This window comes from Rhodofomes roseus, assembly GCF_022264815.1.
Source record: "Rhodofomes roseus strain CIRM-BRFM 1785 chromosome Unknown C8Q71scaffold_24, whole genome shotgun sequence".
Lineage (NCBI taxonomy): Eukaryota > Fungi > Basidiomycota > Agaricomycetes > Polyporales > Fomitopsidaceae > Rhodofomes > Rhodofomes roseus.
Window position 1 is genome coordinate 491546 of NW_025952980.1, and position 27401 is coordinate 518946.

The following is a 27401-nucleotide window of genomic DNA, read 5'->3' on the forward strand; positions in this document are numbered from 1 at the left end:
GAAGATGGATCGCATAGACCCGGATCTCCCTTCTAAACGCTACGTGAAGCTGATGCACTCTCTCCCACGAAGACACTCTAGCCTTCTTATCCAGTTGCGTACTGAACACGTCCCCCTGCAGGCCCACCTCCACAGAATCGCCAGAGCGGACTCCCCCCTATGCCCCTCGTGTCACCTGACCAAGGAAACAGTTCATCACTACCTACTGGAGTGCCCGGCGTACGACGAGCAACGCGCGCAGCTTGCATTCACCCTCGGACCCGCCACGAACTCCATCCAGTCGCTCCTTACCCATCCGCGAGCCATCCGACACCTATTCCGGTACATCCACGCGACGGGCCGCTTCGCGGCCACCTACGGCAACCTCGGTCTCGACGACCGACCGACATAGCCTCCCTCAGGCTCCCCTCTCTATTTCGTTCACCTGTTACTGCATTACTCTACCTGACCTACCATACTATACATCCGACTCTACCGACATGCCAGAGAGAAAGCACAAGGTGCCTGCGACGGTCACTGTAGGAGCCGGGAAGGGTATCGTGTTGCCGGGGCCGCACCTGAGGGCGGCAGGTTGCCAGTATAAACAGCCCCGTGCACCGTGCTCATGCCTCGCTCTGAGCCCGACCGCTCGTCCAGCCCGACAGCCGTATCGAACGTATGTCGTCTCCCGGGCGGGAGTCCCCCTTCCGTTGTACGTGACCACACCCCAAACATCGCTCTGATTATCACACTCGACGCCACACTGTCGTCTACACGCGTCCCACATCCCTACTCATCTCTCCCTTACTGTACATACACTCGCTCTAGCCTCGGCGACGAGCACATGCTAAGATTGATTATGATAGCACGGACCCGCATTCACTACGTACGCTAGAGCTTTGTCTACATAGGGCTCGGCCCTCGCGGACAATAAAGGGATTCAAAAAAAAAAAAAATAATAGACGAGATCACAGCAGCACGCACCTGGTACGCCGCCACGCCTCCCTCGAGATCTACATCGGCCGACTTCTCTCCATCACGCTCCGCGATATACGGCTTCACAGACACTGAGCGAGTTGAGGAGCGCTTCCTCCGGGGCGAAGCGATTGAACGAAGCCAGAGCATCATGTGCTGGATGCCTGGAAGGCTATATATATCGGCCGTGTCCAAAGCTGCGTTCCCTTTAGCGGCGGGCGGGAGGGCTGACTAGAATTCTTGCATGAGCGTGCCCAGCGTCAGACATACAGAGGCAGTACGCCGGACAGGAGTGACAACCAGTTCTGTGATGGATGACAGCAGAGAAATGAGCATTGACGGGGTCACTGCAGGCAGGGTAACCGACGTGATGATCATACTGTACTTCCTGACGGAGTAGCCTAGCATAGCTGTCGGACTCCGATGTCGCGAGTCCGAGTGGGTTTTGTGTAGCATCGAGAGCGGACTTTGAGGTTGTTCTGCGAGTTTTGGTCTCGACTGCGAGTGACTGACTGCCAGGGCCAGATTCATCAGTCTTAAGCGTACCAGTGTCGTGCGTGCGTAGTCGTCGTGCGTTCTACCAAACCATCGCGACTGTTTCAAGACCAGTGGGCGCCGCCTGAAGTTGGCCTCAAGTGTCGTTGGGGGTTGATCTGTGACTGCACTTGCGTTGGAATATACTTAGTAACTTACGCCGCTAGAGTCACTGACAGCGCATTGTCATGGCCGCGAGTGAGGAGGAGGAGAGCCAGGTGGTCGCTCGAACCAAGTATGTTGAAGTATCCTGCTTTGATCACGACGGGCAGGTCTACACGTGCTTACGTAACCGTACCGTGGTACTGGCGCCTCCTCTTCGCTCCTCCTCGTCGCCTCTCCAACGCCAGCAACTCGTCCGCACCGCGTATTGTCTTGCCCGTTCTCGCTCATTCTTCCCGGTTTGTGCAACCGCAGCTCGTATCGATCGCCTCGGCTCGTTACATGCAGAACTCGAGGATACTTAGTACGTGGCACGTAGTCTGATCGGATCACAGCCACTCAGTTGGATCACAGTAACGTGCAGGCGGTCGTCGAACATACCGTCTCAGCGCCCTGACGTTGGGACCGTCAATATGCGGCCTTGCTGATGCAATTCTGCGGCAATATTGCAAGCGAAAGGTGCGTAACTAGGGCCTTTCAGCCTAAGGAGAGAGCATCTAATGAAGTATGTCACTAGAGCGCGACAGGACAGAAGTCGCGCGCGAAGGCATCACTGTTTCCATGGTCGTAACTAGCGGGTCACGCCAAAAGTATGCAACTGGGATGCTTCACGTATGGAGGACGCTGTTGGCGACAGGACGTGACTCCAACCATACGATAACGACACGAAGAATCCCAACGCCGGGGGTGAGTCTATCTCTAAAGCCAGCGCATTGCTCAACCGATATGTGTGTGTCCCGTACAATAGGAGTGACCCCGTCTTGGATGCCAATACCTCCGACGTGTTGGTGAAAATGAAGCTCGCAGCATACACCGGATGCATGGCATGTGCGGTGCGGTGTATGGATATTAATGAGCGTACATTGCAGTCAGCGGACGTATCTCTCAGAGTAGTGAGCTCTGATCATCCTCCGTTTTTGGCTTGCAGACGACATTGACGTTCGTTTCTCGTACATACCACTACATTTGCTGATCGACAGAGGCGCAATAATCAGTGCTGTACGGTTGTGGGGTTCAATGAGAAACGGGCGCACTGTCGAGCATAGGACGCAGATGGGTCATGACATTGACCTCGGGCAGAGGGCCAACGCATGCATCATCAGCCCAATGTACACTCACTACACCGCAGTGTTCGCCCGCCGAGTGCGCTACCTGGACACGTGAGCTCATGCTCACCTTGGCCACGCTCGCCCTGGCATGTTCATGTCCACTGCTATGTATGTATTCATCGTTGTCTGTGGTGCATGTCTAAACGTCGGCAGCGTCAGAAAACAGGACCACTCACTCGCACCTACAGGACCAAAACATCGTGCTTTGCCGCCTGCACGTAGAATCACTGTCTCGAATATAACAGCACTGACACCTCCCACTACGGACTTGAAATGTGAATGCGCACTCTTTGTGCGGCATATCGTTCAGGTAAGGTTCAATGTGCAAAGAAACCTTCAGCTGAACCCTATACTTACAGAAGCGTTCTCAACGTGTTCTGTGACAGAGAAGGCAGACCTAGTCGCTGGAGCGTCCAACAGCGGAGCCGCGGTGAAATCTATCTTTGGACATCCTCGTTGCTGATTCAGACGCGCTCTCAGGGACGTCTTTGCCATATTATTGATCCGCCAGTAGGACGGCGAACTTCCTGGATTGAGCGGTCACTCTGTGCTCTGTCCTGCGGAATGATCATCATTGCGGAAATGTCCAAAGTGCGACTGATATCACGCCTTGTTGGCGAGGTCTCCGGATCCCGGGCCCATGGCTTCGATGCGAATTGGCTGCCAAACCGTTGTTCCACGCAAGTGATCCTTGCGATCGTGACAGAACTTGGACAGCACGCATACACGTGCCGTCCGTTCTATTGTACATAGCTTGTAGCTCCTTCCTGGCCCTAATTCGGCGGCTCATTGGCGTGTGTGGCAATCCCGACCTATGTTCGGCGCGTATGCTACTCACGGGAGAACATGAGGCAGCGGTCCACGGCAAAATCCGTTACAGTGCGTGGCAGGTCCGTGTGTCTAGAGTCTCAATGACCGGCCCTCTATAGCTCATCAATTACACACCTTCAAACGCACAGCTCAACGTCTGGCGGCCTATACTACCCGTCTCACTTATTCATGCTCACCTCTGTCGACTGATCGCTGCGCTAGAGTATGTCGTTGGATGTACATTGTGTGCAATGCGATGACACGAGGCACGAGGATACGGTGCTCGTTACAACGAGCTTTGGCATTACTACACCCCTCGGCATTTATTCACAGTGACCTCGCCACGCATCACATGAACCCATGAACTGTTGAAGAGTGACGTGAAAGGGAAACCTTGCGTACTTCGTTGCCCGGGCGTGGCTTTCAGTCCCTACGCGAACATGCGCCAGGAGTGCTATGGACCCAACTCACCGTTTAAATACATAGTGCTCACGCAGGCCTTGTCGACGCCTTCCCATTGCACTAGGGCAGCTCTACCTAGAATACGGTGAGTAATCGATATGCTCTTCAAACGCGTATCGAAATGCTGACTACAATGTGATTCAGGCGTCGTAATTACCCGCGAAATCTGAACACTGTCTCTGGGTTCCTACTGCGTTGTGTCATCTTCAACCGATATATGCAAAGGGCTCACAAACTAATATGTCCTGGTATAACAGGGAACGCTTTGCGGGTTACAGAGACATTCTCATATCAGGATACTCGATCGAGCTCAACCAGAACAATCGAATAATCTGACGTATTCCCAAAAAATGGCATCATCGGACAGCGATAGGGATGGGCAAGACCCCGCCGCATCGCAGACCGGATCAGGATCGTCACCTCCAATGGAAGGCAACCAGGGCGACAAGGGGCCGGAACCGTCTGCAAAGTACATAAGCCCTGATCAAGCATGGGCCAAGTGCGCCCAAGACGCGTGGAGCGACGAAACAGGTCGAGTAAAGAAATGGGACGACGAAATAGACAATCTACTCGTTTTCGTGCGTCGTTGGCTCTAGTTTATACTTGAGCACACTCACACCATTCATATCATATAGGCTGGTCTTTTCTCAGCGATCCTGACCGCTTTCGTCGTTCAGTACTACCCGACACTACAAACGAATACTAACACGCAGCCTCAGATCGTTGTTATCACGGCCTCTCACCAGACAAACGTCACTTCGACGTATTCTACCCCCGACTCTGACACAGCTCCGGATGCATTTACGGTTGCAATCAACGCGCTCTGGTTTCTGGCCCTCGTTTTCAGTATCGCATCCGCGTCGCTGGCGATCAGTGTCAAGCAATGGTTGGCTCATTACGTTCCCTCCGACTCGGACATTGGCGACACTCGCCTCCGTCTACACATCTGGCATCTACGTTCCCGCGGATTGGCCCGTTGGCATGTGCCTGAAATCGTCGGGATCCTTCCACTACTGCTCCAGATCGCGGCGACCTTTTTCCTCACCGGAGTCGTGCTCTTCCTGTGGAAGTTGAACAAAGCAATCGCATATCTGATAATCATCCCCGTCTCAATATTACTACTCTTCACCGCGGGGAGCACCCTTGTTCCACTCGTGGAACTCGACTGTCCTTACAAGTCGCCAGTGTCGTGGTGGCTATGCACTATCGTCTCACACATATTCGATCATTCGAACGCACAGCCTGACGCGGATACCGATGGCACACGTTCTGCTCCAGGGGATGATGCGCTTCCTGGAGCATACGAAACCGATTCCCTTCCACGTCCTCGTCGATCATCACATGGGACCGGGATACCCTCGCGAATTCTACCTTCGCTGTACAAATGTGCCGACACGTGCCGGAAAGCACTCCGCCCCTTGCGACGACTTCCCGACGCATGGATGGCGGCCATCCAAGCACGGTCTTGTCGAGCGCAGAGCTGGGCAGACAGAGAACAACAAATCTGGCGTGCGAACACCACCGGGGATCTCGTGCTCAAGGAGGGCATCATGACCGCGCACGGGGAGCAGGCGATCTTCGACAACTTCTTGCAGAATAGACCAAACATGGTTCGAGTTCGCACAGGCCCCAGGATCAACGGCTCGGCCTCACCATCCTTGGCGGTCTTCGAGTTCCTCGCGGACTCGGCCAGCGAGGACTCGTTGCATGCTATAGCCGGGGTCGCCGCCAGTGTGCTCAAGACGACACTGACAGCTCGCGAGCATTCATATCCGGAGCACGACACGGCGTCGATACCTTCGGATCCGAATCAGCGCGATGCAAACGCCAAACTGGATGCGAAGATATCGGAGATGATGTCTATCATCTACTGGTGTACTCGCACAATATCGACATCGACCGATGCAGCTACGCAGGCGACGATGATTCCATTTCGTGAGTGGCTAGATGTACTACCTGTCAGGACCTGTGAGTCCCTGCAAACGCCTCAATCTTTACGCTGTTCCTAATGTTGAGCGTACAGTTGAGCACGACAAGATGGTATGGGACGTCTTGTTCGCCGAACTGTCCAGATATCTAGAAGCCCAAGTCGACCCGCATACCGAGGCATACAGGGATTCCATGGTGTCCGCGATCATAGAAACCCTGTTGGGCGTGTTCGTCAATTTCTTCAACGGTTGCTGGACTCCATGGGTTCTAGATTTGGAAGATCGCTTTCTTGGATTATGTGACAAGGCACTCTGCCCTCACCAAACACACATAATGGCGCGGATTATCAAGGAACGTCCGGAAGTAGGTTTCGGGTTGGAAGTCGCCAGTCGGCTGTCAGCTCAAGGCATGCTTGTTCCAATGGAGAGTAAGCCCAACCTATCGACTTTCACGTTACGGATCTCAGATCATTCATAGCTGTTACTCTTGTCGTTCGCGTCTCACTCGAGCTCTTACACCAGTTGCGGGGGGGAAAGACGGTGTTGGACACATGGCATCAGCTGCTACCTCAATGCGCAGTCAACTGGATCGGTGGATGTATACGCCACGCTCGTGACACAGGAAAGCTAGACCAGCCACAGGTCGTGGCTGACATCATCTCTCCCTGTATTCAGGAGCTTCACGCACATAATAATGCCAGCGATGACTGGTCAGTCTTGGACATTCGTATGCAACTGGCCATGGTCGCTGCGACTGCTATGCACGACCTGCGCTCACATCCGACACCTTCCGCGGTTTCCCTCCAAGACTTCCAGAGCGCGTGCGCACTAGCGCAAAGTGCACTAGACTTAGCAAAACTAAGGTTCGACCCCCATAACAACGTTCTACCTCCCCATGTCACAAAGCTTCAGCACTTCAAAGGCAAGTGCCTCATTATGTCACAGACAAATCGTCCCAGGAGCTGACACGTTCGGCTGGTACAGAGTGCTTAGGACCTGAGTCCCACATGTTCGCAAGGACCGACGAGCCATCTTCTACCAATGGTTCCCGTGGCGCAGAAGGAAGTGCATGAAGTGTTCCCTTGGATACGGCTTCACCACGGCTAGACCTTTCCGTTCCCGTATATATTCGTCGTCGTATTCAGATCAGAGGGTATACCAGGGTTCGCTGTAATATTTGGAATTTCCATTCTCCGTGTGTCATGAGAGGCATTCCAAACGCTGTTCCTGAGTACAGGCTACTGTAGACCGGTAGCTCTTATCTTCGCGAGAATCATCCGCACATTGTAGGCGAGCAAGATTGAGACGATGTCCAGCGCGGCGTATCTCATAAGTCATTACAATCCAGATCCATTAATCGTACATACAATAATCACCCAGTGATGGTCGACGTATACAAGGTCACGCCTCCCCTACAGCACAGTACACGCGAAGAACCGGAACTCTCTACACAGGGCTGTCCTCCACTACCGACGTGCTCACCGGACTTCCACTCCTCCGACTCCTAGTGACCGCTGGCTCCGGCCTCGACGGGCTCTCGCTACCCTCGCTCATCTCCCTCGTCGGCGAGCTCACCACGCCGCGCCTCGCCCGACTGCTCTGGCTACGCACCCACCAATGCCCATCGCTCGCCGTCCGATCCCCCGCCTCCGAGTCCTGCCACCCCATCGTCCGGCGCGCGTCCAAATCATGCCGCACGCCCTCGTCCATCGTCGTCGGCAGCGCAGGCGGGTCGTACTTGCCCTCGCGAATGCGCAGTCTCCGCGCGCGGTGCACCTCCTTCACGCGCTCGACCCACTCGCGGCGCTCCCGGAGGAGCTCGTTGTGCACCCGCACGACGGTGACCATCGCCATGAGGAGCGCCCAGAGCCACGGGACGCCGTAGCCGAGCCCGTAGCCCGTGTCGACGCTTGCCGCCCAGCAGGCTGCGAGCAGCCCGGCGGCGACGATGAGGCCGGAGGCGCCCCACCAGACGGAGAGCTGGTGGATGAGGTGCCGGATCACTTGTGACTCCTCGTAACGCGTTCGCCACGCCTAGCGAGATCGGTCAGAATGAGGTGATAGTAATGAGATGCGACGACTTACCTGTCGGAACTGTGTGCAACCACCTCCGTCGACTGCGACGATATCTTCGACGTAGCAGTAGCCTAACGGCGGAAGAGGCTGGCGCGGGGGGAAAGAGGAAACGCGCCAAGGTACGCGGACTCGGTAGGGGAAGAGGCCGGTAATGAGTAGCGGTAGCGTCAGGACAAGCATTACGCATGGCAGAGCCATCGCGGTGATCCGCGGACTACCAGGCGTTCTGCACGCAAAGGTGAATCAAGGATATTGAACGAAGATGCAGAGGGTAACGTACACAGAGGATCCAATGATTAGTGGAATGAAGAACGCAGCCATGGCAAGGCTGAGAATAAATCTGCAATCATAGTTTAGACAATCTACAGACCCGGGTAGGTTATGTTACGCACTGGAAGAAGTCGACGCCCCATCGCCCCGCACCAATCGGTCTCCGACTAACGTGGTCGCGCGTGAACCACAGGAACCACATCCGCTGTGCGAACTTGTAGCCGGACACGGTGCCGATCAGGCTCGTGATGATCGCGAGGTTCTTGGTGGTGCTCAGATGTGCGCCCCAAGACAGCGAGTAGAAGAGGATGAGGGGAAGGATACATGACTCGGCGAAGAGCAGAGTGAACCAGATGATTATGGCACGCTCGCGGCCACCGGTTTTGACAGTATAGTTGAGCGGAGGTGGCTCGTCGTAAAAGAGGACGGCGCTTGCCGCGTCGTTTGAGTTTGGCTGCTGAATGGCGACGGTCGGCCGCTCCTTCTTGACAGACGACGACTGCTTCTCTGAGCTATTTCGTGAGTCCTGGTGGTCGGGAGCATGGTTGTGCCTGCGATCGTCGACGGCGGTGGGCGTTGTGGACGTCTGCGAGCCCGGACGGTCGGCCATGGCGAATATTGCGGGGTATAGCGTCGATTGGTCGTTGCGGGTCGTGAACAGGAACGGGAACGAGCGAGAAAGAGCAAGAGCAGGACTTGGGTTGGGCCGTGTGGGGCCTGACCCCGCCTATAAGAACCACGACCACATCGTGGAGTGCACTGAAGCGCGTGACGTCAGCCCCCAATACAAGTATGTCGAACGCCCACACCGCAGCTGTGATGACTTCTTGACATGGCGTTCGCCTCCACTCAGCAGGCCGCCGAGGAGGCAGTGAAGAATGCGTACGCGTCGATGCTGAGGAGGAGGCGGGTCCCGGGAAGCCGTCAATGCACCGCGGTCACGTGTTCGACGGTGCTCACCGTTCTCGTTGTCCATTTTGAAGCATACAATGCCCGGCGGCGTACCGTCGAGGAGAGATGGAGGTAAGAGGGGAACGAAGGCAGAGCCTTTGCGACGCGACAACGTCCTTTAAGTATGAGCGCGACTCCTGACGTGAAGCATGGAAGCATCCGCGTATTGCCAAATTTGGACCGGTGCGCCATCGTGGGCGTCAAAGCCTTCTCGCCCCGCTTCGAGCGACCACCCTCCTCCTCCTCCATCTGGATGCGGTTAAACAGGCTAATTATCCACCTCTGATTTTTTTACTCGTTAAAATGGAAGCTCGTCGTCAGTGGAACCAGGGGCGTATGTTGAAATGGCATGTAAGTACAGCCACGACAAATCCGCCCGCAACGACCAGTCCTGACACAGCCGCAATGGTTTGGCAGAACATACATTACTTAACTGCGCACGCACGACACTGGGACGCTCAAATCCTATGAAGCTGGCCCTGGTAGTCAGCCACTCGCAGTCGATACCAAAGTCGCACAACGACGTCAAAGACTCAAAGTCAGAGGCTGACGGCTCTCGATGGTACATATATAATGCCCATCATCCTCTCTGAATCGCGACATCCAGCCCCAAGCACTAGGCTACGCCATCAGGAAGCATGAACACCACGTCGGCTCCCCCGCCTGCAGCGACCCCATCCATACTTGTTTCTCTCATGCCATACATCGTAGGAGTGTTCGTGTCCATCCTGTCGGGCGTACTGTCTCTGTATGTCTGACGATGGTTACGCTCGCGCAAGAAATCTGGTCGCCCCTCCGACCTTCTGCTCGTCGCCAAAGGGAACGCAGCTTCGAACGCGGAAAATCTTCCAGGCATCCAGCGTATCATGCTGTGGCTTCGTTCCATCGTCTCGCCGCGGAGAAAACGCTCGCCAATTGGTTCTCTGTCTGAGAAGCCGTACATCGCGGAGGGTGACGGAGAGAAGTCAGCCGAGGTGGATCTCGAGGGGGGCATGGCGGCGTACGAGGTGTGTATCGCGCTCAGTGTATAGAACAGCCTTCTGACGGCATAACATCCGTCGTCACCTGTGGTTCTCAAGTCGGAAGAGTACTGTGGTACTCATCTAGATGTGCCCAAGCTAGCGACCGACGGCTACTATGCTGGCCGTTCCGCGCCGAGACGGGACGGCGCGACCACCGATGTGCGTCGCTCAGCAACCACGAGTACTGTTGGATTTGATCCGCAGAGCCTCTGAATCAACGACCACGCTCCCTTGGCTATCTTCCCGCCCAGTGACCGAGTTCTCTGGACGAGTGTAGCCGGATCGCGCGACGCCGCGTGTCTCGCCTTTTGTACGCCGTTGGCTCGCTGCCACTCACACTGTTCCAGTTTGCTATGGATAATGACAATATGGCTCTTAGGATGAAGTAGCAGCACCAGTCATTCGAACGCGCGATGTGTGCGCATACAACGAACAAACGTCCGTCCGAGGTGCGTTTCCTTTCCCCTGCAGGCGTCCAGCACCGCATATATGCGTTGTCGGAGGCCACAGAACGCCCTTGTGAAGCCCCGCGCCCATGCGCGCATACAATGATGCATCCGATTGCCGACAGTCGTCCCATCTTGTTGTCTCTTGGTCTCAGTACGATGGGCTCCGCGCGCGACGATAGACTGCGTCTGCTATTCTGCCTGTACGTGTGCACGAGCTTGCTCTCGTAGTGAGGAATGGGCCCCGTCCTCAAAGTCATTTATGCGTCGCATTGGTAGCTGTAGCGTATGTAAGCACGATCTCTGCGGTCCCGATCATTGAGCTAGTTGCTGTAGAGTAGCAAATCGCAGCTAACCATATGGCTAATGCTCTCAGGCAGCACAGCGGCCTCGCGATGTATTCGCGCCGTGCTACTAATTGCACTAGCCCGTTCGCCCCGCGAGGTATCCTACGATCGCGAGTGGATTGGTTGACTCGATAAATAGCTCTCTCGCGGACGATGCACGTCGTTACAGTCCTTTGCCGTCTCCTCTAGCTCGCCCAGCTGTTCTTCCAACATATCTGCATCCTCACAGCACATGCCTCCTTCCCTGCGCTTCCTAGTCGTCTGACGGCGTCCTACTATCGGCATTACACGCCTACTACTCGCGCTGATCAGCAAGCAGCATGTATCAGTCGTGTCGTTACGAAGGTCGAACTGATTCACTCACTGGAAATTCAAGATGTAGGAGTATGGGTGATGATCTCGGGAGCGTCAGGGCCGATGTAGAATTCGAGGTCTAGGATATCGCGATCCAACCACGGCCTAAAGAGGTCGACCATGTGGAGCTTGATCGCAGAGACCTGGGCATCGTTGTCCCGTAACTCCTTCATGTTGATGACGATGAGTGCACTAAAACCCTGCCAGGACTTGAAAACGCTCCGGGACAGAACATCGTGGAAAGCGGATGTAGAGACCCGCGTATCGACTGTCGTGAGCGAACACCCGCTTCGGCTCCGAGGTGCTGTGAGATGAGACAACTTGACACCAATAGCGATCCTCCGCAGATGTTCATTTGTGATGTTGGATAAAACGTGCAGAAGAGATCTGTGAAGTATATATCGCGATGGCGCGAGGCACAAACTGACTTCGAGCCAAGTGAGGGACGTATTATGCGCGGTGCACGGCACAGCATCCAGATCTACGTATCATCGAGTGAGCAAACCCAGTGCAGAACCCGCTAGCCAAGAATAATCAGACGTTACCGTTTCCTTGTAAGTTTTTCCAATCAAGATATTTGAGGTGGGTATTGAATTGCTGCAGGGAACACGCAAAGATTCGCAGTTCATCTGCGGATGGGCGATCGGCCAACGAGATACTCAGCCACGCATCCGTAGTCATGAGTATGGATCGCCCGACCAACTGCAGAACTTGCGTAGCACACCCTGCCGGCATGTAGTCGAGGACCAGATGCGAAACAGACTTGGAGTGGCGCCGAGGATGTAAATATGCAGGGGGCGTGCCGGTGTCGAATTCGCGTTCCGGCCCTGAATCGGAGTTAAACATGTACCCCAAGTTCAACACGGAGAGCTGGTGAAAGTAAAGTATGAAGTGCTCCAGGTGTAGAATGGAGGAAAAGTACCGTAAATCCAACTCGAGAGAGGTGATAGTTGAGTATCTAGGACACAGATTGAGCAGATTCTGTGAATGAACAGGCCCGACGATGTCTGTCAAGCCATCAACAGTACTCCGGAGCCGAATCTCTTGGAGCCGTCCATGTGTGATCGTAGATGATGTACTCAGGCTCGGAGGGGATGATGTCGGCGGAGTGTCAAATGTTATGTTTCGCAGCGAGATACGCTTGAGACCTCGCAGCGAGTTGATGATTGTTCGAAGTAGTGATACGTTGCGAAAACGGCAGTCTGTGAGACCCAGACGTTCGACGTTGGTGCAGTACGAGAGACGCTGGAAGCAGGGTTGTAGTCGGGTAGATCTCCAATCCACGGCCTCTAACTCGAGGTACAATAGCTTGGCGAGAAAGCTTTCAGGAAGGCGCAGCGTCCACACGTGCCCAAATCGGTCCATGGGGTCGTCCACAATTATTAGAGCGTGGAAGGCGGATCCAAAATACGGTCTGTTCTTCTGTGAAGTGACGAGACGTGCGAATGTGTTGAAAGCACTCTTCTGATGAAATTTGTATGTCCGATCTCGATGAGGGAAGTGTCGGAGTGTAGCACCATACCAAGCGCGACAGACGAGGGAGCAGGTGGCAAGTGCGGGGAGGTCGAACCGGAAGAACTCGATAACGAGCTCGACAAGGTCGAATGGGAGGTGCGGACAGTATGTGTCGCTATACATCCACAAGTATCAGTTTCACAGTCTGCGTCCAACACCATACATTGATTGACCTTTGATCATCACGGTGGCGGGTCAGTTTGCAGACCCAGCCTTGTACGGTCTGGTGGTAGAAACGACCTCGTCATGTGATGCTACCATGCATAGATAGAGACAAACCTTCAGCATACTCGGTATACTTGTTGGCGAATGTGCGGTCATCGTAGGTGGTAGCTCCTGGGCTTCATTCTTCCGCCCACTGTCGGCATGAATTAGATACAGCTGCTTATGAAAGCTTTGCGACCGTGATGACGTTGAGATCATACCTTCGTCGGGTCTTGTCTCTCGCTCTGCGGCGCGCAGTGCCAGGAAACAGTCGGATAAGCATTTCTCGAGCCATCCCAAGCAATAAGCTCTGGTGAGTAGTGAGGGGGACGAAAAGAGCTACGGGAGTCAAGCCTGCATGATCATAAAAGCTGATCCTGTCCGCGACCTAGACGGCCGACCGGTTCTGTCCGGCAATTGAGGAGTACTAGTGATCTCGCTGTACTTGAACCATATTGCACAGTGTGGTCGTATCTTCCCCCGCTGCGCACGCTCTCCAATTGCTACGCTTCTGAATTTCTTGTGAATGACCAACGTCAGGCTGCACTGCCCCAGGCGCTATGAGTAAGTTTTGCGGCGTGATTCAGATGCAGTGCAGTGGCAGATGTTCTTAACCAAAGCTGAGCGCTGAGCGCTGAGCAGTTGCTGAGCCTATGTAGCACAGCATACTACTAGCGCCGCGCTCGCATCGCAGACACGCATACATGCGCGTATGTAATTGTGGACGTCCGGACAGTCACATTGAATCCATGCGACAAAGTGAACTCGAATTCAGAACCACTGAGCTCGGCAACAACACGAGCGACACCCCGACAACATACGATGGAGCGCCAATACCCCGCCGTTGACCTGGGATGCATGATCGTGCTCGCGGGGCTGAAACCCGAGAACGCTAGAGACAGTCTAGAGACCTGAAGCCGAGTGACGCAGAGAAGCGACGGCTCCGCCGCTCAACTTCACGTCACGAAAGGGCTCACACCTGCCTCTTGAGCGCGCCGCAGAAATGAGGCGAGCTTCGCATGTGGGGAGGCGCGCTGGACCACGGCGGTACTAAGTACATATTCTGTGAAGACGAATGTTTGACCAGATACCCTGGCTCCGTTGACTGTGCAGAATCAGCTATACGGGCTTATGACGATTATTGACGCTCACCACTTTCGGCGTATATCGGAATGACCACTGTTGTATTTCGGTTCAGCTTCAGATCCCGGTGTAGTCGCAGTACGCAGTTTGGAAGCAGTGTATACATGCGCCATTCTCGAGGCAGACAGGGCCTAATCCGTGCGAGGGCGTTCATAGCAAGAGAGAAGTTTGGATGATGTCAGACATGCTGACGGGCGCGCAGCGACTCGCACGTGATATACGTGGCTGCGGTCGCTGAAACTGACAGTACATACTAGTGACCCGCACTCCGCTCAGCGACCGCGCAACCTTATGCATCTGTCTTCATAACAGCTCGCACGAACCTCACGGAACGAGGAGTCTGCAATCGACCTCCATCCGCGTCCTGCCTGATCGGCCTTCAAGTTGACGATAACCAGCTCGAAAGCCGAGGGTCGGACGCGGTCCAGTCATGCTACGTGTCGTGCATGGGTTCGTCGGCCAGGCCTATGCGTGACCCTTTGCATACTCGTATACTTAGTCTCATTCGTCTATCCTTCCCGTGTCCGAAATCTCGCGCTCCCAACACTCCCGCTTCGTTCAGTGTCGTATGTCTCTGATTCTTCGGTACACCTCTTCGAGCAAATCAGTAGGATCAAGCAGTGTACTCGCCTCGTCACAGAGGAAGAAGGACTCACTCGAGAATGACGAGGAGAAGGATTGATTGGCATACTGCGACACATCACGCCTACCCTCGAAGTCAAGCGCGAGGAACCCGCGACGTAACCACGGCGCAAAGAGGTCGACCATATGGGCGTGGATCGCGGAGACCAAGACAGTATCTTCCCGTATCTGCCGCGTACTGACATGAATTATGATGCTCCTCGCGCTTGAAATATTGTCTGCGAAGTGGTCGAAGACTTCTCGCGCCAGCACACGGTGGAAGGCGGACCTCGAGTGCCGTGCGTCGTTTGTCATGGTCATAGGACGATCTTCGCCTGGACTTGAAGGTGACGGGGGCTGAAGAAAGTTTATCGAGATGATAAGGCTCCGCAGATGCGGGCTGGTGATGTTTGCCAGCACTGCCGTGAGACATCTCTGGGTCGAACCTGGCGATGGTTCAAGGCAGAGCGTTATCATGAGTCGTCTCAAGGAAGTGTTCGAAGAGGTACACGGCACGGCATCCAACACTATGCAGCGTCAGCAAGATTCAGCCTCGGTCTGAATGGAGCAAACGTTTACCATTTCCCTTCTCGTTCGTCCACTTCATGCGCGTGAGGCCAGGTCCAGTCAGCTCTAATACTCGTGTGACGCTCCGCAGAAGCGCCGCAGAGGGGCGGTCGACGAGCTCAATTGTCAGTTCATACAGGTTCCGGGATATGTACGGAGTGATGAGCCGCAGGATATGCAGCGCACAGACTGTCGACGTGTCTTGAAGGGTGAATACGGACAGCGTGCGAAGATGTTGTTCTGTATGTTGTCCGCCGAGGTCCGCCTCGTCAAAAGGAAGCCCGCCTTCAAGTTCAAGAGTGGGGTCGAAGGCGTTGTTCAGCCACAGCTCTGATAGACCGTGATAATGGCGCAGGACGCGCTGAAGATGCGAAGGTGAAACGTAGCGTAGGTCCAAGCCAAGAGTTGTGATATTCTGATATTGGATACAGAGACTGAGCAGGTTCTGTGAATGGACAGACCCGAAGCTGTCGGCCAAGTCATTACCAGATGTGCTCCGGATGCGGATGTACTTGAGACTTTGATGCGCGATCGTGGGCGGTATGAGCGAGAGCGATGTCGGCAGATCGTCAAATCTCGTGTCCCAAAGCCAGATGGCCTCGAGACTCGGGAGCGAATTGATGACATTTCGAGGCACTGATGCATTGCGGAAGCGGCATCCCGAAAGCGTGAGCTGTACCAGGGTAACACAGTGCGAGAGCCGCCGCAAGAAGCGAGCATGCGGCCTCGTCGTCGTCCAGTTGAGTTCCGCCAGCGCGAGGACCCGCAGCCCGGACAGAAAGTACTCGGGGACCTGCAGAGCCCACAAGTGAACGAAGCGATGTGTTGGATCGTCCACCAGCGTAAGCGCGAGTTCCGAGAACCGGAAGTACGACCTGTTCCCCCGCACGCCGATGAGCCGCGCGAATTCTTCGAACGCATTCCTTCGAGTGAACCTGAGGTTGGACTCTCCGGTCAGGAGGAAGGGTGGTAGGCGCGCGGTGCAATACCATGCGCGGCACACGAGGCGGCACCGCATGAGCGCTGGAAGATCGAGTCGGAGGTAATCGAGTATGAGCTCAAAGAGCTCCAGTGGAAGGCGTGGGTACGTGTCGCTGTGAACCCATACACAATGTAAGCGCATGCATATTGCGTCAACGCCGACGGCGGAACGGACAGAAGCTCACCTGACGTACGTCGGAGGCCTGAAGTCGACACGAGTGTGTGGTGGTTGTTCCTGACTTCTGAGGTCAACAACCCCGTATCTCTGAGCTGAGATGGACGAACCTTCTGTCCGCCGCCATGTATCCCTACGACTCGAAATCGTGCTGCACCCTTCTTGGGCGCACCATTGGCTGCGCTACATCGGTTATCGGCCTAGATCAGATCACAGGACTTATGCACAGTTGTTGCAAGCTCACCTGGGCGGCGCGTCTTTGTGCTTTGTTTGACGGCGGGATATCAGTCGTTTGAGCAGTCGACCGAGCAGATCGTACGCCATCGCTGGCCGTATGGCTCTGGACGACAATGTTAGGAAGCAACGAAGTTGAATGCGCCTCGTCCTGTTTAACGCTAGCCTAGTAGTCACCGGAACAGTGCGATGCTGCTATTATGCACTGCCTTGCAACTCAAGTGAGACCTAGAGAGCACAAGCCGCCGTCGTACGTCGATCGCACGGCTGAGCGAAGCCCTCCTAATAGTCAGTAGTGCTCTCGCCGAGACGGTCGTCACCAGGTACCAGTAAGCACTACAGCTAGATCCACTACCACTGACATGCACGCACTGCGCGTCATCTGTCGCTCAGCGCCTTATGTACACGAGGGCAATAGTCACAGTGGGACGGCTTTCACTCGCGAGGCCCATCTCATCGTTAGAAGGAACACGGAATTCACATCCGATTCCCAGTCTCGAGAGTTGTCCACTGTGAGGTACTGAACAACCGACGCCTCATCTCTCTGCATCATAGTAAATGAGCAAGGGTCCAAGATTGCTAAATCACGCACTACTTGATTTAGGAATTCACCACGTCAATCATTGCCACCCAGAATCGCCTCTCAGGCTAACGTGAAGAGATGTGAGGTAGCCACTATTGTGATCTTCCTCTGTCCCTTCATGAAGGTCGTTCACAGTAGGGAGACTGGGTGGGCACGCAAGCGCGGTCAGCATTCGAGCTTAGCAACTAATAAGACGTACGTACTTGCAATAATGAGAATAGCACCTGACAGTGCCACGGAAACTCGAAAACGGGGCCTTGTGCTGAAGGGCCCATGACGGGCTCACGTGAAGGCTGACGCACATGAGGTTGGACAGTGAGCTCCGGACCGGCGGACTGTGAGAGGACACTCAAAGAGTTGCTCACTTGAACGCGACGCGACTTTGGCCAATGATCGGGCATGGTCGAGCGATGACCAGGGGCAACCGACGGCGACACGGGACATCTTGCTCTGCATACCTCGGGACTCCGTCGAGCTGCAGGTTCCTGTCCCGAACGAGGAGTTAAATAAACAAGGCGCATGGTATGGCGTCGCGGTACGTGTCGTACGTACCAAGCCAAGTCGGAGTCCTCATTGAACAACGCCGGCCGGTGATAAACTGGTTATCTCTGCGGATTGCACATGAAGGGGCGATATACTTGCGAAGTCAACTTTTAGTCGGTCTCGTTCAATCACAGGCGATGAACCGTTGAGATGGAGACCTGTGTGTACCAATTAGACCTCACTGGTCGTCCGTGATCGGGACACGGCATGGTCGGGCTTACATATCGATTGGCTGCGTCTGCGCAAAGGCGTTCGGGCGTGTTCAGGCGTGTTCACCTTGAGTCAGTCTTCGCGGAAGATGGGCGATGCGAGTACTAGTCTCCGTTGCATATCATAGTATCCGGCAAGCGTCCGATGCGAGATGCATACGAAAGCTTGTCAGACAACCAAGAGTACATGTACAATTCAGTACAAGGCCAAGCGAGGAGGACGAGTCCAAGTTGAACTTACGGTGGCGACGGCCGCTTTGACATCACGTGCGGTCGTGCGCCGCCACCGTCGCCACGAGCGGCACTGGCAGCCTACTTGCCGTTCCAATCACCGTTTTCTGTACATACATACTCAGACTGCGTATCCCGCAGCGTCGACTCTCTGCCAAGCGTCGGACTCACCGCACTCCTCGAAAAATGCCGCGGTCCTCCGTCCGCTCGCCCAAGGGCCTCCCTCACGCGCCTCTACACCACCGGGTGACCGTAGATATTGAATCGATATTGAACGACGACGAGGGATAATGGATAACCAGGCTGATATTCCGTCGATGTTGGCCAAAGGGCGCACGTGCGTAAACGAAAGATACCGTACTAGCGCTCGCAGCAACATCGATCCGATATCATACCATTGTCGCTCCCTCGTTCTGCCCTCCGACTTTGATACCTCCTCGCAACTTCCTACTAATGGCCTTGCTCACTCTGTCGACTCCACAATGGCTCTCGACCATGATATGTGCACAGTGAACATGGTCACGAGACGAAGGTCAGGCTGTCTTCTGTGCGTATCTGACTTGCATCTGCACGCAGACCTCGACTCGAAGTACAGCGCCGCCCACCATGGACTACGATGAGTACTCGCCGACCCAGATTCTGGACGACGTGACCGTCCCGTGTCGTACTGCTCCCCGTCGACGCGCTGCGGAGTCCGCTCGAGTACGAGGTGCCCAGTAAGTCACAACGATGCTCGTGTCATAAGTTGTTCTGTACTGAGTGTCCCGAATAATGGTGGACTGACATAGACAGCTCTCCGACGGAGGTGCTCTTGACTCGCAAGTAACCGATTCCCAATATGTACACAACCTCCTAGCATCGACGGCCGATTCCGAAGACTACAAGCTGGATGGAGGGTCTGAAGATACCAGTGATATAGAGAACGTCTCGGCCGTGGATCACGGTGCGTGCATAGCTCCCTTTTCTTGGAGGATGTCTGACTCAGCAGCACTCCGAACGTACTTGAAGGCATGTCATTGCATGGCACTTCGACAACGGCTGAGTGTCACCCCTGTGCTGACTCGCTTGTGCACATGCGACGAGAACTCGGTGACCTGCGGCGTGAGCTTTCTCAGCTCCGCTCCACGGTCGTGTTACAAGCAACTCAGATCAAAATCATGGAGCAAGATATAGCATTCCTGTCGCTTGATCCAAATGAACAGACACAGGTCATCCGGGTGCCTGTTCGGCGGTGAGCATAATCTTCGATCTGTTTGGGCTCCAGACAAACGAGGCTCAATACTGATCTATACTCTTCCTTCTCTTGCTAGGGGTGTAACCTACTCCGACAGAGAGAATTCAGACAGCGGCCATGAGGAGTCAGGTAGTTCTCAAGAGCAGAGTGAAGTGGCGGGTCGAAAGCGGCGGCGGCAGGATGGATAGCAATTGTAGACCGTACTTGCATGCCAACTGTCTGAGTACTCGGATTCTCCTATAATGATTGCTGTATGTCTGTGGTACATGTCAGTCAAGGCTGCCGGGTGGGATGTCTGCTGGAACTGGTTGAACTGAGTTGCCCCCAATGTGGCGCCACCATTGAGCCGCGCTCGTCTTGAAGGTCGTCGCTGAACTGTCTGTTGCTCCATCCGCCCATTCTCTTCACGGTCTCATACACACCTATAATAATGCCAGCATTCACACGTCCGCAGGGTCAGTCACAAGTGTATGCTCTGGTGTCTCAGCGTGCACTCACCTGACTTGGATTGTGGGCAGACTTCGAAGTTGACGGCCAATACGGGCGATGTAAAGTCTGTAAAATTACCAGTGGCAAGAGCTGGGCCAAATTGGCGCATTTGCATCATCATGAGACATCACTGGCACATCGAGAGGCTGTCGCAGCACTGATGCGCACACAGGCTCAAGCAGCCACTGCGGCAGTCCAGGCCGTGAAGTCGTCGCACAAATCACGGTCATTACACACGACCGTCGAGGATGTCCCAGATATCGATGACTTTCCTCAATACCAAACGCACGCTGAATGGGATCATGCCGAGCTGTGGAATGCCGGTATTCATGACACAGGTGAGTCAGAAGTCCCTTCACACCGTCCCCGAAATCCTGATGCCATGTACCAAGGATCAAGTACCGAGTCCGCCGCTTCGAGACGCCAAACTGAGGCACCCCAGGCCGCGTCAATATCTCGTGAGCTGCAGGATGTATTGTCTGGCAAACCTCTTTTCTCTGCAGGCGAGGAATTCGAGGATTCACTGGCTGTAAGCTTGCACGAGGTTCTAGATGGTGCGGGGCTCTTCGAGGCAATCACTAATCAAGACGAGGCTCCTGCATTGATGGACGCTTTCGATGTCGGAGAGTTGTTAGACAATTCGGGCATGGCGGGATCCTCATCGCACGGGGATATTACTCAGTGTACGTACTATTCCATCCGGACCGCTTGTCGGTGTGAGTCCGAGAAGTGTATGCAATTTGTATCCTTACGTGGTATTTGCAAATCAGTTAGTGCAGCAACTGCACAAGAGATATCCAAAGCGATGTTCGGATCCGATGCAAGCAACACAAGCGAATATTGGCCATACCCAAACCGCGCGGTCAGTCGTGATTTCGCCGTGTTTATGTAGCTTCTTAGTGACCTTGGGCGCGGGCATACCAGATGATGAAAACAGATGTTCTCTTTAGCTCTCCGCGCCTCCGGTTCTCGCGTGCACAACAGGAGGCGATCCTTGCCTGGGGAAAGGACTTGGGAGCTCGCGATGTACCCTCGCTCTACGGAGTGGAGAAGTTTCAGCGTGAGGCCCTTGAGTCGTTAGGCAATCCGACTGTCAAGGTCACGGCCACGTCAGGGAACGTGTATTACCGTAATACAATCCGGGATACCATTGCGAAGGTAAGCCCTGGACCGTGTGAGCCATCAACATTGATGCAATAACTCAACTCTGCAGGACTATGCACACCCGGACACACGACGGGAGATACATTGCCATCCGCAGCTCGTGCAGACAAAGGCTGTGTCTCAGGCATGGCACTCGAAAAAGTGGCTTGTTGACGCGCCCGACTTCCTCCTCACGCCAATGGTTCGTCTCAAAGGGAAAGACTTCTATGTGGACGAGCTTGTGCATTGTGCCGATGGGCGGTGGTTCATACCGACTCGCTTCTTTGAGATGGAAGACCGCGCTTTGTGGGCAGTGGGCTATGTCGTCGAGAGGCGTGCTCATGTGGTATGCCATCAACTTGTTCTACACTCCGTGGGGCATCCTATTGAGTGCCCACATTTTGTACATTGCAGAACGGTCTATTCGTCACGGACACAAAGGAGATCATGGCGTGTGAAAATTTTCAATCCAATTGGCTTGACATAGACAATTGGAATGCCGGCCGCGACGTATTGGCATGTGAGATGCTTGTCTTCCTCCATCTCATCAAACTTTGCACTGACATGTCTCCTTATTTTGGCATCACCGTCAGCTGAGTCGGCAGAATTCGCAAAGAAGATGCCAAATCCGGATCGACTGCTCGCTGACGGACTTGAGTGGGAATGCCCGCCTGTCATCGTCTTCATTGACGACGTCTCCGGGAACAGTACGAAGCAGTGGAACGTTCACTATTCATGCTACCTGTCGAATGGCGGACTTCCTCGTGAGATGCTGGACCAGGATTGCCACATCCGTTTCGTGGCGACATCTCCTCATGCATCCCCAATGGAGATAATTGAAGGTATTTGCTCTGAGCTCCGGTACGTCGATAATATACACTATATACCGTCCAGAATCTCAATCAATGACTCAGGGAAATCTGCAATGGCGAGCCAATCAAAGCCTGGGACTCGGTTAAAGGATGTCATGTCCTTGTGCGTCCATGGCTGATGTTGCTTCCCGGTGACAACCCCATGCAGGCAGAGCTCTGCAGCCACATTGGGCTTGGAGGAAATTTCTTCTGTCGTTGCTGCCATGCTGGCGGAACCAAAGAGTTTAGGGAGTCAGACGAGGGCTTCAAAACACTCATGGAGGTGTGATTCCAAAGCCCGGCGGCCAATATGCCATCAGGAACCTTACACTGACTATGCAATACAGCCAGGAATCGCTCGCACGGTCAATGAAACCCGAGATGCAATCCTTCAACATTTGATCATGGCGACTCACGCTGCTGCGGACAAGCGGCTAAAAGACGCAATCTCGACGTCAGGAGTGAAGGATTCTTTTGCGATGCCTATCATCAACCGGCTTGTGGCAATTGGCAAGGCTCTTCGCCGTTCAACACCAACACGGAAAGCAGTCAGCCCGGAAGAAGTCAACAAACATCTGACAGAAGAGCTTCTGAAGAAAAAAGATACGACAACCATGAACCCTTTGCTCCGTATGGAAGGTATGCACCGTCCAAATGCCATCTACGGACATCATATTGTTGGATATCTGAGTAACATGCATTCAGGTTTCGACGTCCACAAGGACACACCAGTTGAACCGCTTCACACGGTGATACTGGGAATAATCAAATATTTCTGGGGCCAGACCGTCTGGATTCTCGAGAAACAGGGAAAGTTTGCCGAGTTCCGCGCCAAGCTGAGCTCTCTCGGGCGGTCAGGCTTGAGAATCCCAAACATCATGGCTGACTATCTATGCCGTTATCGCAGTAGTTTGATCGGAAAGCACTTCAAGACCCTCAGCCAAATTATGGCATTTGCGGTCTGTGGACTGGTCGACCAGGATCTTCAGGATACATGGTTCGCACTTGGTCGCTTGACGGTTCTCATCTGGGAGACAGAGATCACAAACATGTCGGCCTACGTGGTAAGGCATAACTAATATATGAATCAATTCTCAAACAAAGATCTGACGCTGTTGGCGCTATAGAAAGACCTGCGTGATGCAATACGCGATGTCATGGACTTTGCCGCGAAACAATCCCCATCGCTGATAACTCTGAAGAACAAGTTCCACATACTCTCACACCTGCCCGATCACATCGAACGTTTCGGCCCCGCGCTGTTGTTCTCTACAGAGCGCTATGAGTCGTTCAATCGAATATTCCGGCTGTGTTCTATCCACAGCAATCGCCAGGCACCTAGCCGCGACATCGCTATGGCATTTGCAAACCAAGATCGCTGCCGGCACATGATCACCGGTGGTTACTGGCTAGACAAGATGTCAAAGCAGTGGGTCCGTGCTGGTGCAGCTGTCACAGAGCACTTCAAAACGGACCGACACGACGCACACCTTCTTGGCGTAGACATCCCCGAACCTCCTGAGCCAGGGCGGATGACGTTTCCTGCGCAGCCGCGCGGCCCACGCATACGCACAGATTCTAAGCAAGACTCGGACCGCGTACTAGATTGGACGGACACAGAGGCTGGTCGACTCGGTCTGACCGCACCACATGGCGATTATCATTGGCAAAGTGCTGTTTCGGTGGTTGCTACTGAAGGAGACGTTGTAGGCGTGGGGAATGAAGTCCTCGTTCGTCAAGAAGGGGTAAGCCGCACATGTTTATTCAAACATTCTGACTTGATGCTCAACGTGACGTTGCATATAGGGGCAATACTCACCCTTAGGATTCGCTTCCGTCGTCGAGATCTTATTTGGAACCCCGAGTAACACTTCAGATCACTCGTCAAGATCACTCCGAGTTGTTGTGGTCCAAATGTCCCAGCTTGACGATGCTCCTCACCAGAAACTACGCATGCCTACTCTTCACAGAACTGGTGATGTCCGGCTATATCCAGCACAGGTACCGTCTTTGTATTCTACTCTCAGACATGCATCAGTCTTACTGATTGCACGTGTTGCGGCCCTTCTAGGACATAGTCTGTGCTGTGAATATCCAGCACGATTGCAGCAAACATGGCTGCTCGGAAACGGGCACGGAGTCAATCCGACAAGAGCGCGAAGAGACGACCCGCACTCGTGCCATCACTAAACATCATGACAGTACTGATTATGTTGTCAACGTACTCGCACTGCACAATCAGCGACTCCTGCGAGAAGCGTTGCCAGAACCGCTGCGGGTCAAACCCGTCTTCTTCACAGACCGTGCTCAATTGCATAAGGACGCTGCGGTGTCCTTGCGCGACCAGAAACTACAGAAGAAACTCACAAAAGATGCCGCAATCCGTAAGCGTGCAGAGGATGCGTTGCGGCTCACCAATCAGCCCGCCTCCCTGGATCTGCTCGCCGAAGATGATGAAACACCCAATGATACTACTCGAATGGTGAGCATCATATTTCCTATTCTGATTTGGACGCACCATCCTGAGATGAACTTCAGACTGCTGAAGCCGGTGACTTGAATATGCCTGAAGGCGACGCTTCCGAGCCCCCGAGTCTAGACTCGCTGATTGTCCCGCGCGGCCCGCGACAGCGACGTCAACTTGGTACGCCGGCCTCTTCAAGTTTGCACAATGTGTCGACTGTGCCAGAGCCTCCTGTACATGGGAATGGTCGCGGGCGCGGGAGTGCTCGTGCTCGTGGGCGTGGGCGTGGGGGCGGGCGCGGGCACCGATCAGAACATGGGCGTGGAAATGGGCATGGACATGGACGTACTGGGAATGACGAGCACGCCAGCTCTGAACCGCCTCAACTACCGCAGGGACCACTTCCCGTGAATGCAGCAGACACGAGTCATGCTATGGTAGCCTCGGTGTTCCCAGAGCTCGAGGTACACGCCGATGAATACCTCGACAATCCCGATCCACCAGCGGCCGCAGATGCTGCACACCCTCGCAAAAAACGGAAGCGTGTGACGGCAGACCCTGTCGCATCAGCGGCTCGAGAGGCTGATATTCGTACTGTATTTTATTAATAAATGTATGCTTTGGAACCGGCTGTATCGCACCTTCAACGTTCGCGAAGCACAGTGACCCCCGCGGCGCATCAGCACACAGATCTGGATCTGACAAAACCGTTTCGGTCAGAGGCCGACATGCGCCGTGCGCGGCCTTGGACACGTGAGGAGATAAGAACGCAATGGCAAGGGGGTTGCCACGGCATGGTTGGTTGCCAGCCATCCCCCGACATTTTCCTCGACCTGCCACGACAGCTCAGCATCGCCAACCGCTCCGACAACATGTCAAGCAGCCAGCAGGTCAACTCGGCTGCTCTCTATGCAGCTCTTGGCCTCGCTCCTCCGCGCACTGTGGCACCGCCCCAGGTCTTGTCCTCGCAGAACAATGAGAACCCGTCGAATCAATCCACACCGTTCGACTTCAGCGGCACTACCGGCCTGACATCCATGCCCAGTACTCCCCGTGGTGCCTCGCCTGCACCAGATATGGCCCCGCCTGGGTCATACACCATGCCAGGCCCTAACGATGGTATGGGCCCTGTACAGCCGTCGGGATCGAGCGCCGAGTTGCCCGTCAACCTCGGTGCAACGATGGGCTTTCAGCCACCCAGTGTTCTGGGCCGACGCCGTTCGCGAGAGGATGATGATTACGCACCTCCAACAGGTCCCGCCCGGCAGAGTATCCCAGGCCAACTGTTACGCGCCATTGCTACGGAGAAGAGCATGAAGGCTGGGCTGACATCTGCGCAACTCGAGGAGGTGCTCACCTATGTTGGGGTATGCAAGGCAGACCTTCTGTGATACAAGCACGTTGTTGATGACGTCCTGTTGATTCGCGTGCAGCTGTCAGTTCCAGAGATGCTGATTGACCTCAAGATCCACCTCATTAAAATGGGTAACGACATACTGAATAGATACTTCAAGATCATCTCGAGGCATCCGGACTTTCATGTGCGTCCCCAGTGCTTCGGAGGACATTGAGGACGACTTGTGCTCACGGATTACTTATAGATCCGTGTACGCGCCGTTGTCGCTGCAGTGTTGCTCGCTGCGAATGTCCCTGCTTACCAGAGCAATGTGCTGAACCACATCATGGTCAGTCCGATCCTCCACATCAGAGCTGTACAGCGATTGACAGCACGGAGTCAGACGCACCTCGAGCGCAATCTTCACTTGATCAACCTTGACGCTGCTCATCGCAACGACCCGGCCGACTGGGCTGCAGTGAGGGCGGTCGTCTCGCATGAGCTGGCGATGTTACGGAACAGTTTAAAGACGAAGGCACGTCACGTTGTCACGCTGAAAGTTTACGTACAGTGTGTTGATGCATTCCACGCTGTCCGTGTCTCACACGGTCGTACAGATTGAGTTGTCAATTAAGAACAAAGATAACATCTATCAACTCACGAAGACACTGATGACGCACGATATGAAAGTCGTCCATGCACATTGGGGACGCTTTGCTTTCTTGGTTCGTGTCCTCGGTTTGATCATCAAGCCTATCTCGGACTGATCATCGCGCAGCGCCTGTTGACGAGCCAGATCAAGAAGCGTAAGAAGAAAGGCAAGAAGAAGCTCAACTTCTGGAAAGAGATCGACATTGCACTGCTGAACATTCGTACGACGTTCGCTCCGATCACAAATGTTGAAGAGAGAAAGCTGGCAATCAGCGAGTATGATATATTCCTGCAGTATGCTGATGAGTAACTCACCTGTTGTTCTCTCTCGTAGGGTCTTCGCTGGCGCGCTCAAGGGTGATGTCGCCCAGTATGGCGAGAGCGCCTCGGACGTCGCGATGACGAGCTACTCGCAGAACGAGCTCAGCCTTTTGCAAGCTACAACCGCGAACGTCGTAGAGTCTTTCAAGGTCGACATTCAAGCGGTGAACGAGGGAGCCGATGCAGACGCTGACGAGAACGATGAGGACGACGAGGAGTAAGGTCGCTTGCATCCCAATGAAATCTTACCTGGGTTCTCGTCTTGCTGGTGGAGCTCATTACCTGTCCTCGTTGATATGTCTGTATCGTATCATGTCTATTACAGTATGTTGAATGCCGTTTAGACGATCGATGCGCAGGGCGAAAGCCTCAACTGTCCATTACGAGAATCGCATGAATCAGCCATTTACGGGGAGCGGGGCCACGTCGCTGGCCCGAGGCCGCCTGACCGCCCATGTCACGTGCCAAACCGCAATATCGA

General features: G+C 54.4%; 8 protein-coding genes across 8 annotated transcripts; 5 read left to right on the top strand and 3 right to left on the bottom strand.

Annotated features, from left to right (window-relative positions):
- The first annotated feature begins 3982 nt into the window (after nucleotides 1-3982).
- Nucleotides 3983-6563, top strand: C8Q71DRAFT_287493 (uncharacterized protein). The gene is made up of 4 exons (XM_047917553.1): nucleotides 3983-4116; nucleotides 4176-4609; nucleotides 4667-5999; nucleotides 6055-6563. The coding sequence occupies exons 2-4, from the start codon at nucleotides 4382-4384 to the stop codon at nucleotides 6435-6437; spliced, it is 1944 nt and encodes a 647-aa protein (XP_047774947.1). The 5' UTR covers nucleotides 3983-4116; nucleotides 4176-4381; the 3' UTR covers nucleotides 6438-6563.
- Nucleotides 6564-7267: 704 nt separating this feature from the next.
- On the bottom strand, nucleotides 7268-9350 carry C8Q71DRAFT_287510 (uncharacterized protein). Its single transcript, XM_047917554.1, has 4 exons — nucleotides 8428-9350; nucleotides 8316-8375; nucleotides 8045-8261; nucleotides 7268-7993 (listed from the first exon to the last, which is right to left on the bottom strand). The coding sequence occupies exons 1-4, from the start codon at nucleotides 8913-8915 to the stop codon at nucleotides 7406-7408; spliced, it is 1353 nt and encodes a 450-aa protein (XP_047774948.1). The 5' UTR covers nucleotides 8916-9350; the 3' UTR covers nucleotides 7268-7405.
- A 1833-nt stretch (nucleotides 9351-11183) lies between these two features.
- On the bottom strand, nucleotides 11184-13612 carry C8Q71DRAFT_287535 (uncharacterized protein). Its single transcript, XM_047917555.1, has 6 exons — nucleotides 13366-13612; nucleotides 13220-13298; nucleotides 13114-13163; nucleotides 11971-13055; nucleotides 11436-11906; nucleotides 11184-11375 (listed from the first exon to the last, which is right to left on the bottom strand). Exons 1-5 carry the CDS (start codon nucleotides 13437-13439, stop codon nucleotides 11443-11445), a joined length of 1752 nt encoding a protein of 583 aa, XP_047774949.1. The 5' UTR covers nucleotides 13440-13612; the 3' UTR covers nucleotides 11184-11375; nucleotides 11436-11442.
- Nucleotides 13613-14590: 978 nt separating this feature from the next.
- Nucleotides 14591-17023, bottom strand: C8Q71DRAFT_287743 (uncharacterized protein). Its single transcript, XM_047917556.1, has 6 exons — nucleotides 16876-17023; nucleotides 16742-16814; nucleotides 16642-16695; nucleotides 15488-16569; nucleotides 14944-15435; nucleotides 14591-14880 (listed from the first exon to the last, which is right to left on the bottom strand). Exons 2-6 carry the CDS (start codon nucleotides 16756-16758, stop codon nucleotides 14846-14848), a joined length of 1680 nt encoding a protein of 559 aa, XP_047774950.1. The 5' UTR covers nucleotides 16759-16814; nucleotides 16876-17023; the 3' UTR covers nucleotides 14591-14845.
- A 1400-nt stretch (nucleotides 17024-18423) lies between these two features.
- On the top strand, nucleotides 18424-19930 carry C8Q71DRAFT_780776 (uncharacterized protein). The gene is made up of 6 exons (XM_047924856.1): nucleotides 18424-18538; nucleotides 18603-18963; nucleotides 19022-19147; nucleotides 19220-19374; nucleotides 19440-19662; nucleotides 19742-19930. Exons 2-6 carry the CDS (start codon nucleotides 18722-18724, stop codon nucleotides 19851-19853), a joined length of 858 nt encoding a protein of 285 aa, XP_047774951.1. The 5' UTR covers nucleotides 18424-18538; nucleotides 18603-18721; the 3' UTR covers nucleotides 19854-19930.
- A 1148-nt stretch (nucleotides 19931-21078) lies between these two features.
- C8Q71DRAFT_714938 (uncharacterized protein) lies at nucleotides 21079-21784 on the top strand (the record flags this gene model as incomplete). Its single annotated transcript, XM_047921009.1, has 2 exons — nucleotides 21079-21312; nucleotides 21368-21784. 2 exons carry the CDS (start codon nucleotides 21079-21081, stop codon nucleotides 21782-21784), a joined length of 651 nt encoding a protein of 216 aa, XP_047774952.1.
- A 132-nt stretch (nucleotides 21785-21916) lies between these two features.
- On the top strand, nucleotides 21917-25023 carry C8Q71DRAFT_798855 (uncharacterized protein; the record flags this gene model as incomplete). The annotated part of the gene is made up of 8 exons (XM_047925851.1): nucleotides 21917-22158; nucleotides 22212-22431; nucleotides 22496-22787; nucleotides 22854-23212; nucleotides 23276-23893; nucleotides 23955-24149; nucleotides 24220-24532; nucleotides 24812-25023. The coding sequence occupies 8 exons, from the start codon at nucleotides 21917-21919 to the stop codon at nucleotides 25021-25023; spliced, it is 2451 nt and encodes an 816-aa protein (XP_047774953.1).
- Nucleotides 25024-25406: 383 nt separating this feature from the next.
- Nucleotides 25407-27270, top strand: C8Q71DRAFT_910524 (uncharacterized protein; the record flags this gene model as incomplete). Its single annotated transcript, XM_047929094.1, has 7 exons — nucleotides 25407-25979; nucleotides 26046-26153; nucleotides 26214-26297; nucleotides 26352-26513; nucleotides 26566-26673; nucleotides 26727-26875; nucleotides 26934-27270. 7 exons carry the CDS (start codon nucleotides 25407-25409, stop codon nucleotides 27139-27141), a joined length of 1392 nt encoding a protein of 463 aa, XP_047774954.1. The 3' UTR covers nucleotides 27142-27270.
- Between the last annotated feature and the right edge of the window lie 131 nt (nucleotides 27271-27401).